General features: G+C 41.8%; 1 protein-coding gene across 2 annotated transcripts in view; it reads left to right on the top strand.

Annotated features, from left to right (window-relative positions):
• The window catches only part of PDE3B (phosphodiesterase 3B), a 128,186-nt gene extending 120,881 nt beyond the window's left edge, over positions 1–7,305 (top strand). For both annotated transcript variants that reach the window (XM_060177115.1, XM_060177114.1), the window contains exons 14-16: positions 580–741; positions 3,506–3,752; positions 5,349–7,305. In XM_060177115.1, coding sequence (XP_060033098.1) covers positions 580–741; positions 3,506–3,752; positions 5,349–5,557 — 618 coding nt within the window. In that variant the 3' untranslated portion in view covers positions 5,558–7,305. The remainder of the gene's footprint in view (positions 1–579; positions 742–3,505; positions 3,753–5,348) is intronic.
• The last annotated feature ends 7,519 nt before the right edge of the window (positions 7,306–14,824 follow it).

Raw genomic sequence — 14,824 nt, 5'->3', positions numbered from 1 at the left:
CTGGAAGCTAGGCATTTTTCATTTATCAGTCCTCATGGTAGCTCAGCTAGATTGACACTCTTAGTAGAAAAAACAGAGTCAGAGAAATCAAGTATTTTTTTTTTCGGAGTTACATATTGCGCATTAGTGAGTCATTCTGAGTCAGTACCAAAAGTGTCATCTCCTAAGTTTTGTTATTAGCCATACCACACCCACCTTTACCAGTCCCAGCCAACTCCTGTTGATCTTTAAGTGCTTTTTATATAATTTTTATTATTTAATTTAATGATATGTATACATTTTGTATATAATGTGTTGGTGTTTTCCATATACTTAAATGCCATTGTGTACACAAAATATACTTTTGTGGCAATCACAAAAGTTGATTATCATATTTTTATAGCAGTCTTTTTCCATGGAATGAAAATCGTAGTGACATTTCAAAAGAAAACTTCACCCATGGAGTTCCATGTCATCACAAACCAATTAAAAGACATTCATTGGAATATCCTCCTGTCATTTTTTAAATAACTTGGTTAAAAAAAAAACAACAGTTCCTTTTCTCTCAAAACTTGAAACAATTCTGTCTTCCCCCAACAGGCCAACGATGTGAATAGCAATGGCATAGAGTGGAGTAATGAGAATGACCGCCTCTTAGTATGCCAGGTGTGCATCAAACTGGCGGATATCAATGGCCCAGCCAAGGTCCGGGATTTGCATTTGAAATGGACAGAAGGCATTGTCAATGAATTCTATGAACAGGTAAAGAACCAAGCATCAGTTGGATGGGGCTGACACTACTCGCTGGGATTTGGAGAGCTACACTAACATGTTTGATATCTGAGAGTTAAAAGAAATTGTCAGGTCTTAATGTTTTCTAAGCTCTTCTCGTCTCTGCTGCTAAAATGTAAAACAAATAAAAACAGCTATTGTCTGTCTCGAATGGGAGTAAGACGTGAGAGTTCAGAGCAAGAACAGAATGTGTAATGAACCCAAAGCCCCTTTTAGCCCAGAGAGCCTATAACCGAGGGCCATTATTAACAGACTTTAAGAGTTTGTGACTGATTTAGGGAATATCAGCCTGTTTCAAACTCTGCCACAGAGAAGCTAAGAAACATTTACGAGATAATACAGGTCGGGTCTGGAGATGAGGACAGTGTAGAAGCTGGTTTTTCAGAGAGAATGGCATGCTGCAGTCCTCTCTCCCGTTGTGAAATCTGTATCATCTCGGGACTCTCTACCGTACACAAGCATAGCGATTCCTGCCACGAGTCGAACATTTGATTGTCTCCAAAATAGCAAATACGTCTTCTTGACTTTGGAGTTGATGTTTCTTGAATATGCTATTGTTCAAGAAAGATCGAGAGTCTAACATGTCACTCAGGCTTTTGTGACAGATCTTATATTTTTTAGGAGTCGCTTACTCGAATTAGAGTTTATAAACCATGCACACGTGCTGCCCTTTGTCACCTCCAGATCACATTGAATAGCCAGGACATGTCTTTCGGCCACCTTAGCTAAATGTCATACATGATAACGTCTAGTTTGTTTTCAAGCTACAAACTACTTCACTGGATAGTCATGAAAACAGTGAAGTATTCCAACATTAATATCTTATTATTCTGAAACTAGGTTGTATATGACTTTAAGTATTAAGTCTCAGTTTAATTTGTAGATTGCAATGTGTTGTTTATATGTTTCTGCACTCATTCTCAAAACCACTGAAGTCTGTCTCAGAGTTCTTCAGATCTCATGTTCAGAAGATTTCTATGCTAAGGAAAACGGTATCTTCAAACATTTTATAGTTGAACAGGGAGCTAGTGTAATGGTTATCCAAACAACTTTCATTCCTGACGCTCTGAGCTCCCAGGTTTAATCCTTAGCACCACCATAAGCCAAAACTGAACAGTACTCTGGCTTTAAAAAAAAAATTGTATGCATATGCCAATTTTAGAAAACTCATTAATTAGTGAAATAATCTTAGAGACATCCATTTACTGTGGTCCGGGAGGTGGAGCAGTGGATAAAGCATCCAACTCTCAACCATGAGGTCCCGAGTTCAGGCTCCTGCAGCACATGTACCAGAGTGATGTTTGGTTCCTTCTCTTCTCCTATCTTTCTCATTACTAAAAAAATGAAATATATAAAAATAAACTTTATAAACGAATTATTTCAAGTATACAAAATTAATTCTCGTAAAGATTTGTTGACGGGGAGCCAGGGAGAGGGAAGCAGAGCGTCATTCTGGTGTGGACAGTGCCAGAGCTCCCACTCAAGAGCTCACGTTCCAAGTCCAATATTTCATCCACAGCATCACTTGCCAAGTCACTAGGACATTAATTCTTATTTAATTTGGAAGCTATAGATGAGATTTAATCCTAGTACCTCCTCACCTTCATCTCTTTGTGACCGTAGATGAGTTACTCAACCTCTTTGTGTCTTGTTTTCCTACTCAGAAACAGACACTGACAGTAGCTACCTTTAAGGCTGATGTGAGGATTATATTCACTAGGTATATATACATGCCTTAGAACACTTCTAGTCAATAAATGTTATTGTGGAATTCTGGGTCACTAAAAAATAGCATTATTGAAGACAGCTTCACTGACTTTTCCTAGGTTTTATTATTCTTGTTAAATAAGAAAAATAGCACGTTGGTGTACTGCACCAGAGTAAAAGACTCTGGGGTGGGGGGGTTCGGGTCCTGGAACCTGAACCTGATGGCAGAGGAGGACCTGGGGAGGGGGGATTGAATTGCTGTGTGGAAAACTGAGAAATGTTACGCATGTGAAACTATTGTATTTCACTGTCAACTGTCAACTGTTAATCCTCCAATAAAGAAAAAATAAGTAAGTCAGTAAAGAGGAAGGAAGGAAGGAAGGAAGGAAGGAAAGAAGGAAGGAAGGAAGAAAGAAAGGGTAGACAATCACTTGACACCGCGCCATGCAGAGTCACCAGGACAGTTAAGTGACTAAACTTCGTCATCCCTTATCAGAAGAGCTATTCAGCTTCCTTCTGAATCCGGTTATGCTATTAAACTTCCTTCAGCTATCAGTGCAAAAGTCTAACCTTGCCTAGCTTTTATCTTTAATTATTTCTATTCTTACTATGGACTTTTATATCCAAGTCTTATACAACTAAAACCACCATGAAAGTGTAGCGTCCCGAGGTAAAGCCAGCTGAAGGAGGAAATAAAGCAGGCGTGGGACAGTCAACCGCTGGGCTGTGGTCGCTCAGACTGCTCGCCTGCAAAATTTTTCTTAACTGAGTATCAGCTGGTGGACTGGTGGGTTGTGAAAGTAGTCTTGGCTTAGGATTCCGAAATATTAGAGGAATTACTAGAGTTGAAATGAGACAGACAAGATTCACTGATGTTTCTTTGTAAACTATTTTGATAGAGACAATGCTTATCAATGTTTTATACAGGCAAGGGTTGATTGGAAGTCTGTGGAGTCGAATGGCAAAGCTCGGTGATATTTTTTTTTCCCCCACAGTTAAAATGCTCTTTTCTGTTTAAAATCATCAGGGAGATGAAGAAGCAAATCTTGGCCTGCCCATCAGTCCCTTCATGGATCGTTCTTCTCCTCAGCTGGCAAAACTCCAGGAATCTTTTATCACCCACATAGTGGGTCCCCTGTGTAACTCCTATGATGCTGCCGGCTTGCTGCCTGGCCAGTGGATAGAAGCAGAAGATGACAATGACACTGAGAGCTGTTACGAGGAAGATGGGGAAGAACTAGATTCTGAGGATGAAGAAGATAATCTAAATCCTAGTAAGAATATAGAGATCCTGTAATCTCTTGGATGCTAGTAACTGCAGGTGTTCATTTAAATTAGGTTTGCCTGTTGGTCTCCGTGGCCCAGACTCAGGTGCTTGAGTGAGCAAACTAGAGCAGTGTTCTGTTCAAGTGCTTGTCAAGTGGTTGCTGTGTGCCGGGTGCCACACTAATGCTGTCACACAAGCAGCCTCTTAGCTAAAGCCGCCCCTCTCGACGTGTCCTCCGGCGGGCTGCCAGCAGCTCTGAGCATGTGTGAGAGGCTGGCTTCTATTGGCTAGTCCTTCACCTCATCCTTGTCAGACCGTCTCCCAGCCTGCTAGACAGCTGGACAGCTTCTGAAGTAGCCTGCTAATTAGGCCCCTTTAAGACTTGCAGAATGAAGTATTTGGAAGCGACAAATACATATTCCTTGACCAGCGAGGGTTTTTCTGACACTAAGCACTTGTGTGACCAGACGCAAGGGACATGAGAAGGCAAAAGACATAAGCAGAAGAATGGGAGAGAAAAAGACCGTGTCACTTTTGTGACTGTAAATAAAAAAGTTTGTTAATAAATGAAAATGTCGTTTGCAGTTGAGAGTAGAATTCAAAATACATTGTGTGTGTGTGTGTGTGTGTGTGTGTGTGTGTGTGTGTGTTTTCTAAGCATGCTATTATAAGTCAAACAGAAACCTGCGGTGAGCCTCCCCACCAAGCTGTATCCAGGACTGGTGAAGTGTCCTGTCATTACCGTCCGTCAGTTTACAGAAGTTGATGGCCATTTGAAAATTTTTCTAGACGGAAATCTTGTTTCTAACTCAATACATAAACCTCTAAAAATAAATAAATAAAAGTGGGATATTTGGGGGTCTTTTCTTTTTCCTCTCCACTGCCCAGGAGGTGGCACAGCGGCTGGTGCTTTGGGTTTAAAGTGTAAGGTCACATGTAGCAGAGTGACTCTCTGGTTCTCTTTGGGTTTAAAGTGTAAGGTCACATGTAGCAGAGTGACTCTCTGGTTCTCTTGCTGCTTTCATGCTAATTTATTTTTAAGCTGTTTTTTTTAATTTCACATTCTTATTTGTTATTTTAAATTTGAATACCATTCTGGTCTCTACCTCCGCCCTACCTCATGTACTCTAGTCCTGTTTCTGTTTTTTTAAGTCCACAGTTGCTTGGGGTTTTTTTTTGTTGTTGTTGTTTTTGTTTTGTTTTGTTGGCTTTGTTTTTGTTGTTGTTTTTGTCATTGGAGCTTCAGCACTCTGAGTTGACATTTTGTTTCAGAGACAGAGTGACTAAGGCCACAGCACTTTCACCAGGGCAGCAGGCCCACACTTGAACCGGGGTTGTGTGGCTGCAAACATGACAGCACACTAGGCAGGTGATTCCCACACTGTCAACACCGTGTCACAGTGGATGTCGTATCTGACTCTTTCCACTATGATGGAATCTCCAGAGCACAGGAATCTTTTTTTATTTTTTTACTGCTTAATATTACCACCACCCCCCCAGGACTCGGATAAATGCCTGAAATAAAACAGCCATCCAGTTACATATTTGAATGAGTGAGTAAATCACATGGCTCTGTTTAAAATACTTGCTTTACATTTCACAGAACCACAAAGAAGGAGAGGCAGACGGCGAATATTTTGCCAGCTGATGCACCACCTCACAGAAAACCATAAGATCTGGAAGGACATCATAGATCAAGAAGAGAAATGTCAAGCTGATGGGAGCAAGCTGCAGGCGGACGGCTCCCCCTTACCTCAAGTGGATGACATTCAGGTCATTGAAGAAGCGGATGAAGAGGAAGAGAGACTGTGAGTGAAGCGTCGTCCTTCACTCCAAAGAAGCCCTTGGCCGGACGCTCGCTGCGCTGACTCTGAACTGACCGTCCAGGGTGGGTGGACAGGCCTTACTACTGAGAGGATCCGCTCCTGAGCACTTTCACCCCACCAACTAGCCACGTTTTCTTAGAGTTTGGCTTCCGCTAACTCCTATTTCAGACTCTCGACTTACTGCCTCCCCTGCTGCGTGAATGCCTCCCCATAGCACCACTTTGCTAGGTAAGCTACGTCTCACGGGGGTTAACTGTAACTCAGAAACTCAAGTCACAATCTACTTTCCATAGCGGGCCAGGACCTTGTTTTCATTAAAAAAAAAAAAAAAAGTTCCTATTATAATTCCAAAGTGATCTTTTCTAAGAGTCTTTGAAATGCTTTGAGGGGAAAGGCTGGTGTGTGACTACAGAGGGCTCCCAGCGCTGCTTCTTGGAGGACCCGCTCACTGCACCACACTGTTCAGGGCAGTTCTCCCAGTGGGGCGCATCCGGAGAGGACCGAGTGACCTTCGTTGACTTAAATTCAGGTGCACCGATTCCTGCCGCTTCTTACTGTTGTCTGTCATCTACAACATTTGTTTTATGTCTGCCCGGGTATTCAGGTTTGTCGTGGACACTGGAAGTCTGCGTCTACTCTTACAGACTTCATAGTCCATGGCTAAATTTTAAAGCTATTCAGGTTTAATAGTGAAAGACTTTATTCTTTAGTCAAAACTGTTGCTATTTTTACTCTTGGTCAGGATTAATATTTTTTAACTTTCATTACTATCGACAGCATAGGCTTGTGAGAAAAAAAAATCCTAATAAACACCTTTTATGAAAAATAAGCATTGTTTTTCAGCTGTGAGACTAATTATAATAAAATAAATTCTGTCAGAAATGAGAAAAAGAAAAACAGTGTGAAGCTCGAAAGGACACATAGATTGAATCAGTGTAGAAACGCTTGTTTATCTCGAGATCCAATAGCCTGTGTGTCATGTATTTACTTACTTCCTGGGAAGTCCATGCTCATCTTTCTGTCATTCCTTCTGCCTCAACCCTTCATGACTAAAATGACTTGTGACTACTTAGAGCCCCACTGCTTGACTTCTGAGATAAAATGAATGGTGTGAAGACTTAAATTTTATATAATGAATCTAAGTATTTTAGCAGATCATTTCACACAAAAGTACATTGTTAAAGAACTACATTAAGATACTTGCAAAGAAAATGGACCATATTTACAAGATTTTGTTACTTTGAGTTCAGATATATACCCTACTTCTAAGAAGTATCTGAAGGGAGTTGGGCAGTAGTGCAGTGGATTAAGTGCAGGTGGCACAAGGACCATAGTAGGGATCCTGGTTCGAGCCCCCAGCTCCCCACCTACAAAGGAGTCGCTTCACAAGCGGTGAAGCAGGTCTGCCGGTGTCTGTCTTTCTCTCCCCCTCTGTCTTCCCCTCCTCGCTCCATTTCTCTCTGTCCTATCTAACAATGACATAAATAACAACAATAATAATAACTACAACAACAATAAAAAACAAGGGCAACAAAAGGGAAAGTAAATAAATATTTAAAAAAATTTAAAAAGAGTTAGAGGAGTTTTTGTCTTGTATAGGATTGTACTATTGAGTGAGTAAGCTTAATTTATTAGACACATTCCGAGTCCCTTCCTGCCACTTTCACTATAATTGCCATTATGTGTAGACTGGTTCCCCATTACTAACGAGTAAAATCTTAACTGATTTACTGAGTTTGCACTTCATGTGTATATTCTGTGCTTTTACTTCTTGGCAGTAGGCCCGGCATCCTGCAGAAGGATTTCTCTGCCGCTGTTTTCTCTCCTGCAAAGTACATCAAGTGTGTGTAGAAATTCACTATGTCCATGTCCACGAGACTCGTCTCCACACTCTGTTGACATTCTGTCTTGGGACCGATTAGTGTCTGTTTTTGGTTTATCAAAAGGAGGCTCCCCCCCTTAAAAATGAAGGGAACAGAGTAATGGTTACGCAAAAACTCACACCTGGTGTCCCCGAGATCCCAGGTACAGCCCCTAGAACCACCGTAAGCCAGAGCTGAGCAGTAAGTACTCTGGTTAAAAATAAATAAATAAGGGAGTCAGGTGGCAGGGCAGCGGGTTAAGCGCACGTGGCGTAAAGCGCAAGGACCGGCGTAAGGATCCCGGTTCAAGCCCCTGGCTCCCCACCTGCAGGGGAGTCGCTTCACAGGCGGTGAAGCAGGTCTGCAGGTGTCTATCTTTCTCTCCCCCTCTGTCTTCCCCTCCTGTCTCCATTTCTCTGTCCTATCCAACAACAACAACATCAATAACAGCAACAATAACTAAAAAAATAACAAGGGCAACAAAAGGGAATAAATTTTTAAAAAATACTGACAACTCACTTAACCTATGCTAAATCATTTGCAAACACTAAAATAGCCCCAAATGGCAAAAGGTGTATGTAGTGAAGCTTAAATTTAAAGGAATGTGAGAACTGAATCTTGAAAAATTAATATTGAGAGTATACTAAGAGCTAAAAGCTCTATTTAATGAAATTTTACTTGAGACTTGCTATGACTCACACTACAGAGACTATTCTGGTTGTTACTAAGAGTCGTTTTTATGATAATTATCATCATGAATTTGCTGCTCAAAGTGACAGCTTGAAGAGTATTTCTAAGTACTGAACATTTTTTTGCCATATAAGTATATCTTTCATTTATTTCATGATTTGGAGAAAGGTATTCTTCACTTACTTTACTAGTGCTAGAGTTGTTTTTTCCTACTTATTTCTGCAATAATCCTGGAAATTTCGCAATTGCTTAAGTCGTCAGAAATTTCCTCTCCCTCTAGATTACATCAGCGAAGAGGAACACATTTCACAAAAAGAAATGAAAAGTTTGTTCTGAAGCTAATCCAAGCAGCTCTGGCTGTGTGAGGGTGACGACTAGTCTGGACAGCTGCCCAGAGGCAGGTCACTTTTATGCTGAGAACTCGAGTTGTGAGTTGGATCAGAGAGATGAAGGACACGTGGAGACACCGCTCCTGCTGGAATCAGCAAGAGATTCTGAGTGGCTTTAACACGGCGCCAGAGGGAAGGAGGGAGAAAGGAGAATCACTGAAGGCCACTTGTAAAAGATCACGTCACGTAAAGGTTATTCCTAGAGGGAAGGACAAGTGTGAGAGGATGAAGTCACGCTCATGAGGGTTGAAGAGCACACAGCAGCGAATAGAAGAGGTAACGTCGGACACAGAAAACGTTCTCGATCTCCTAACGGGAGCATGAACAGACTTGAGATGGGAGGTGCAGAATTTTTTTTGTACTGGTGATTAGACAGCGGCAGTGCTTACAGGGGTGATGGTGACTTTCAAAATGTTATTCTGTGTGGCCCCAGAGGTGGCCCAGGTGACACGAATGGCAAAAGTGTTCAACTCTTTTCAACTTAAGTGTTCAACTCTTTTCAACTTAAGTTGAGAGTTTGAGCCCCGAGTTTGAGTACCAGCATGGTTCTCTGGTTCTGCCCCTTCCCCCCACTTAATCTTTTTAAAAATATGATTATGTGTATATAATAAAACTGAGAAACTACTCAGATTATAGAAATGAAGTGTACACCTGCACGATTAAATGCAGGGATGGGAAGGAATCATTCAATAATGAAACAGAGTTGGGGGAAAACACATGTAAAACTACCAATACATACGAGACATGTAGAAGTAAAAAGGTAAACATAAAGGTTGCCAGTCCAAAAATAGTGACCATCAGAACTTTGAAGGCAACATTCCCATGTAGGAATTAAAAAAACAAAAATCCAGTGGGTCAGCCATGCTGGTTTGAAGGAGGTTCCACATGCTTCTCTACTGTATGTCATTCATGCCGGTTCACTTTCCTGATATAAAGTTTAAAACCTCTGGGGGAAAAAAAAACCCCTATGAGGAATAGTAGAATAAAAGCGGGAAAGGGAGTCGGGTGGTAGTGCAGGGGGCTAAGCGCAGTGGGTTAAGCGCAGGTGGCGCAAAGCGCAAGGACCGACATAAAGATCTTCACAAGTGGTGATGCAGGTCTACAGATATCTTTCTCTTCCCCTCCTCTCTCCATTTCTCTCTGTCCTATCCAACAATGACAACATCAATAACAATAATAATAACTACAACAATAAAGCAACAAGGGCAACAAAAGGGAATATTAAAAAAAAAAAAACCGGGGAAAGCAATTAACAGTGGAAAAAAGATCACTCATTTGAATCAAAAAAAATTTAGGGAGTCGGGCGGTAGTACAGTGGGTTAAGCGCACGTGGTGTGAAGCACAAGGACAGGTGTAAGGATCCTGGTTCGAGCCCCTGGCTCCCCACCTTCAGGGGAGTCGCTTCACAGGCGGTGAGGCAGGTCTGCAGGTGTCTGTCTTTCTCTCCCCCTCTCTGTCTTCCCCTCCTCTCTCCATTTCTCTCTGTCCTATCCAACAACAACAACATCAATAATAACTACAACAATAAAACAAGGGCAAAAAAAGGGAAAATAAATATTAAATTTTTTTTTTAATTTACTGTTTAATATTCAGTGTGTGGGTGGTTAAGTAGCTTAATAGTTATGCACGAGACTAATGTCTAAGGCACCAAAGTCCCAGGTTCAGTGCCCCATACCACCATAAGTCAGCGCTGAATAGTGCTCTGGTAAAAACAAACCAACAAAAATACTCAAGTGTGTTGGGGCCAGGCAGTGGCGCTCCGGGTTGAGTGCACACATTACAGGGCACAAAGACCCCAGTTCAAGCCCTCAGTCCCCACGTGCAGGGGGAAAACTTCACAAGTGGTGGCGCAGGACTGCGTGTGTTTCTCTCTTTCCCTCTCAATCTCCCCTTCCCTCAATTTGTCTCTAGTCAATAAATAATTTAAAATATTTTTTAAATGCTCAATGTGTCTGGCACTGTCCTTTTCTTTATTAATGGGAAAGATAGGAGGAGAAAGAGAAGAGATGGAAAGAACCAGACATCACTCTGGTACATGTGCTGCCAGGGATTATACTCAGGACCTCATGCTTGAGAGTCTTAACACTTTATCCACTGTGCCACCTCCTGGACCATGGCTGGCACTGTCCTTAAGTGATTTATGATTACATTTTATACCTTTAAGGTAAGCATGCATATTAACTCTTGTTTTGCAGGAGAAAATTCATGAGGAAAATAGTCTTGGATTTATCAAATAGACTCAAATATATATATATATATACAAAGTTGGTAGAACTCAGAACAAGTTGACATATTGAAACCTGAGTGGGACTTAATACTCAGTAACTAAGCAGATTCATGAGTTCAAAAGCCAATAAAAGGTCCTTTTCTTGAACATTAAAAAGATCCTGAAAATTGACCACTTACATAGGTATATAGTGTGACTCAATATGCTTCAAACAATATATTGCCACAAGGCAACAGAATATTTTTAAAAATACTAACCCTGGGGGTTGGGCGGTGGTGCAGCGGGTTAAGCGCATGTGGCGCAAAGCGCAGGGACCAGCTAAGGATCCCCGTTCCAGCCCCAGCTCCCCACCTGCAGGGGAGTCGCTTCACAGGCGGTGAAGCAGGTCTGCAGGTGTCTGTCTTTCTCTCCCCCTCTCTGTCTTCCCCTCCTCTCTCCATTTCTCTCTGTCCTATTCAACAACAAAACAACATCAACAATGGCAATAATAACCGCGACGAGGCTGCAACAACTAGGGCAACAAAAAGGGGGGGGGGAATGGCTTCCAGGAGCGGTGGATTTAAGGTGCAGGCACCGAGCCCAGCAATAACCCTGGAGGAAAAAAAAAAAACTAACCCTTTGCAAACTATGTGCATGGTAACAGTACAGCAGTACTTCTAAATACTGAATTAATTTCAGAGTCAGAGAATTCATAATAAAAATTCAATGCAAATGTTGATCTCTGGAGAATTATGGTGGTTACCATGGGGGTGACATGTGGAGTTATACCCGTTATCCTATAATCTTGTAAATCACTAATCAATGTAATGCAAGTAGAAACGAATGGCAACTAAACAGTCATCCACCTTCCAAACTTTACAAGACACGGAGATTGGGGAGGTAGCTTCAGCAGGTAAGGACGCAGGTCAAAGGCTCTGAGTTCCGTCCCCCTCAACAGCAGTGAGAGGAGGCAAAGCTCTGCTATCTCTCTCCTACAAATAAGTAAAACGTATGAGATGCAGCAAAAAAAAAAGAAGAAGGCACCTGAACCTGACGGGAAGTTTCCAGCATGAAAAGTTTATACCAGAAGAAAGCACTCGGGGCGGGTAGCATAACAGTGACACAAAAAGACTCGGGCCTGAAGCTCCAGAGTCCCAGGTTCAATCCTACACACCACCATAAACCAAGGTTGAGCAACGCCTTGGTCTTTCTCTCTGTAGCTTTCAGTACATGTCTCACTTTCTCTCCTCTCGTTTAAAGTAAAACAAAATACATAGTTTTAAAAAGTACGGAAAGGCTCAGGGCCAGACAGTGGCACATTCCAGTATAGCACACGTGCCACAATGCATGGGGACTCCACGTCCTTTGTCCTCACCTGCAAAGGGAAGTTTCTTGAGCTGTGAAGCAGTGATTCACGTCTTTTTCTCTCTGCCTTCCTCCTTCACTCCCTCTTTTTCCCCCTTTCAATTTATCTGTCTCTATCTATCCAGAATAAATGAGATAGTAAAAGAAAGGAAGGACTGATAAGATAATGAGCCAAAAGTTCAAATTAAAATTTTCTACAACAGGGTCAGGAATAGATCCATGTACATATGGTCAAGTGATTTATGAAAAATATATATATGAATATATTATGAGGAAAGAATCATCTTTTTAAGTAGTGGGAAAACTAGACCACTATCTTGTTCCATATACAAAATTTACCTCAAATGGATGAAAAAAGTGAACATAAGATCTGAGTCATGAGAGTCCTAGAAAAAAAAAAAGCACAGATGGTAAACTCTGGCATCAGTATGGTGATACATTTTTTGGATTTGACTCAAAAAGCAGGAAAAAAAGTCAAGCAGTTCAACATAAAAAGATTCTACAACATGCTACAATGTAATGTTACGTCAGTAAAAAATTGGGGAAAAGTTTCTGCATGGGGAAGGAAGTCATCAAAAATGAAGGCTAAATAGGGAGAAAATATCTGCAAATTGTATCAAATAGCTAAAACCGATATTCTTAGGATTCAACACCAAAACAATCTGATTAAGATGGGCTGAGAAGGGGCTGGGCGGTGGTGCATCTGGTTAAGCACATGTTACCGTGAGCAAGGACACAGCTCGAACCCTGCTCTCCACCTGCAATGGGGACACTTCACAAGTGAGTGAAGCAGGTCTTCCTGTCCTCTCTCATTCTCTGTCCCATCTAAGAAAAGTAGAAAGAACAATGGCCGCCAGGAGTGGTGGATTCTTAGCGCAGGCACTAAGCCCCAGCAATAACACTAATGGAATTAAAAAAAAAAAAGAAAGAAAGAAAAAAGGGAAGGGGCTGAGAATCTAAATGGGCCTTTTCCCATTCAAAGAAAACATACAAAAGCCAACAGATGTATGTATCACCAAAATGGAAAATGTAAATAAAAGCCACCATGAAATATGATTTTGTACCTGTTAGAATAGCCATTATCAGACGTGAACCCGTTGTCGGCAAGGATGTGGAGACAGCGATGCCTGTGCAGTGTTGGTGGGAATATAAAAGGCTTCAGAAACTCCACAAAGGAGTCCGTCGGTAGTGCAGCGAGTTAAGCACACGTGGCACAAAGCGCAGGGATCGGCGTAAGGTTCGAGCCCCCGGCTCCCCACCTGCAGGGGAGTCGCTTCACAGGCGGTGAAGCAGGTCTGCAGGTGTCTGCCTTTCTCTCCCCCTCTCTGTCTTCCCCTCCTCTCTCCATTTCTCTCTGTCCTATCCAACAACAACAACACCAACAATAGCTATAACAACAATAAAAAGGGCAACAAAAAAGGAAATAAATAACCTCTGGAAAACAGTATGAAAGTTTATCAAAAATATAAAAGAATATCATGGTAATTATTTGAAGGCAAAGAAGACATTAACTCAAAACTTTCCCCATACACAGGATACAGAAACAACCTAAATGTACATTCAGAGATGAATAAAGAAAATGTTCTTTTTAAAAAAGTTCTGTAAAGATAATGGGATATTATTCAGTCATAAAAAGGGTATCTTGGGAATCGGGCAGTAGCGCAGCAGGTTAAGTGCAGGTGGCGCAGAGTGAAAGGACCAGCGTAAGGATCCCAGTTCGAGCCCCCGGCTCCCCACCTGCAGGGGAGTCACTTCACAGGCAGTGAAACAGGTCTGCAGATGTCTTTCTCTCCCCGTCTGTTTTCCCCTCCGCTCTCCATTTCCTTCTGTCTTATCCGACAATGACGACATCAATAACACCATCAATAATAACTACAACAGTAAGACAACATGGGCAACAAAAGGGAATAGATAAATATTTTTAAAATAAATAAATAAAGGGTATCTTGACACTTGCAACATGGAAAGACCTTACAGGCACTGTGCTAAGTGAAGTAAGTCAAAGCCAAAGTCTAATCCTGTATGATCTCACTAATTAACAAGAATCTAAAAGGCCCAATCATAATTCAGAGGTCTAATGAACAGACTGGTGTCAGAAGCAGGAAGGTAGGGATGGACAGGCAAAGATAGTCAAAAGGTACAAACTTGCAGTTTTAAAGTAAGTTTTGAGGACGTAACACACAGCATCCTATTGACTATAGTTGATAACTTACTATTTGAAGGTGGCAGCATTACTAAGAGTAAGTCTTAAATTCCCGTCATAAGGAAACAGTATGTGTGGTGACGGGTGTGTTACTAAGACCTCTTCTAGCCACCATTTCACAGAGTGAATCACGATGTTGTATGCTGGGTGTTAATATCGTCTGCCAATTACATCTTGATCGTGAAAGAAAAGACCTAGCCAAGAGGTGGAGGGAGAGCAGAGTGACAGACAGACAGATTATAGCTTCCAACTGCCAGACCCCCCACACTGTGGGAGATTCGGGACGCTTAATGGACTGCCAGGACAGTAGATGGTTCCGGAAACCAGCATGACAGAGCTTGTCGGTGCCAGGTCCCCCCTGCCTACAATTATGCTTTGGCAAGAGACAGACAGTAATGCAGTAATCCTCTGGATCAAACGCTGTAACCATTTCCAGATTAAAGTGGGGTGTGTGTGTGTGTGTGTGTGATTAATGGGCATATAGTAGGTTGCCTACTGTCCTCTTTCTAGGAAGAGTTCTCAGTACTATGCAGTGTAG

Source organism: Erinaceus europaeus, chromosome 17 (genome assembly GCF_950295315.1).
Source record: "Erinaceus europaeus chromosome 17, mEriEur2.1, whole genome shotgun sequence".
Lineage (NCBI taxonomy): Eukaryota > Metazoa > Chordata > Mammalia > Eulipotyphla > Erinaceidae > Erinaceus > Erinaceus europaeus.
This window is presented reverse-complemented; position numbering and strand designations above follow the sequence as displayed.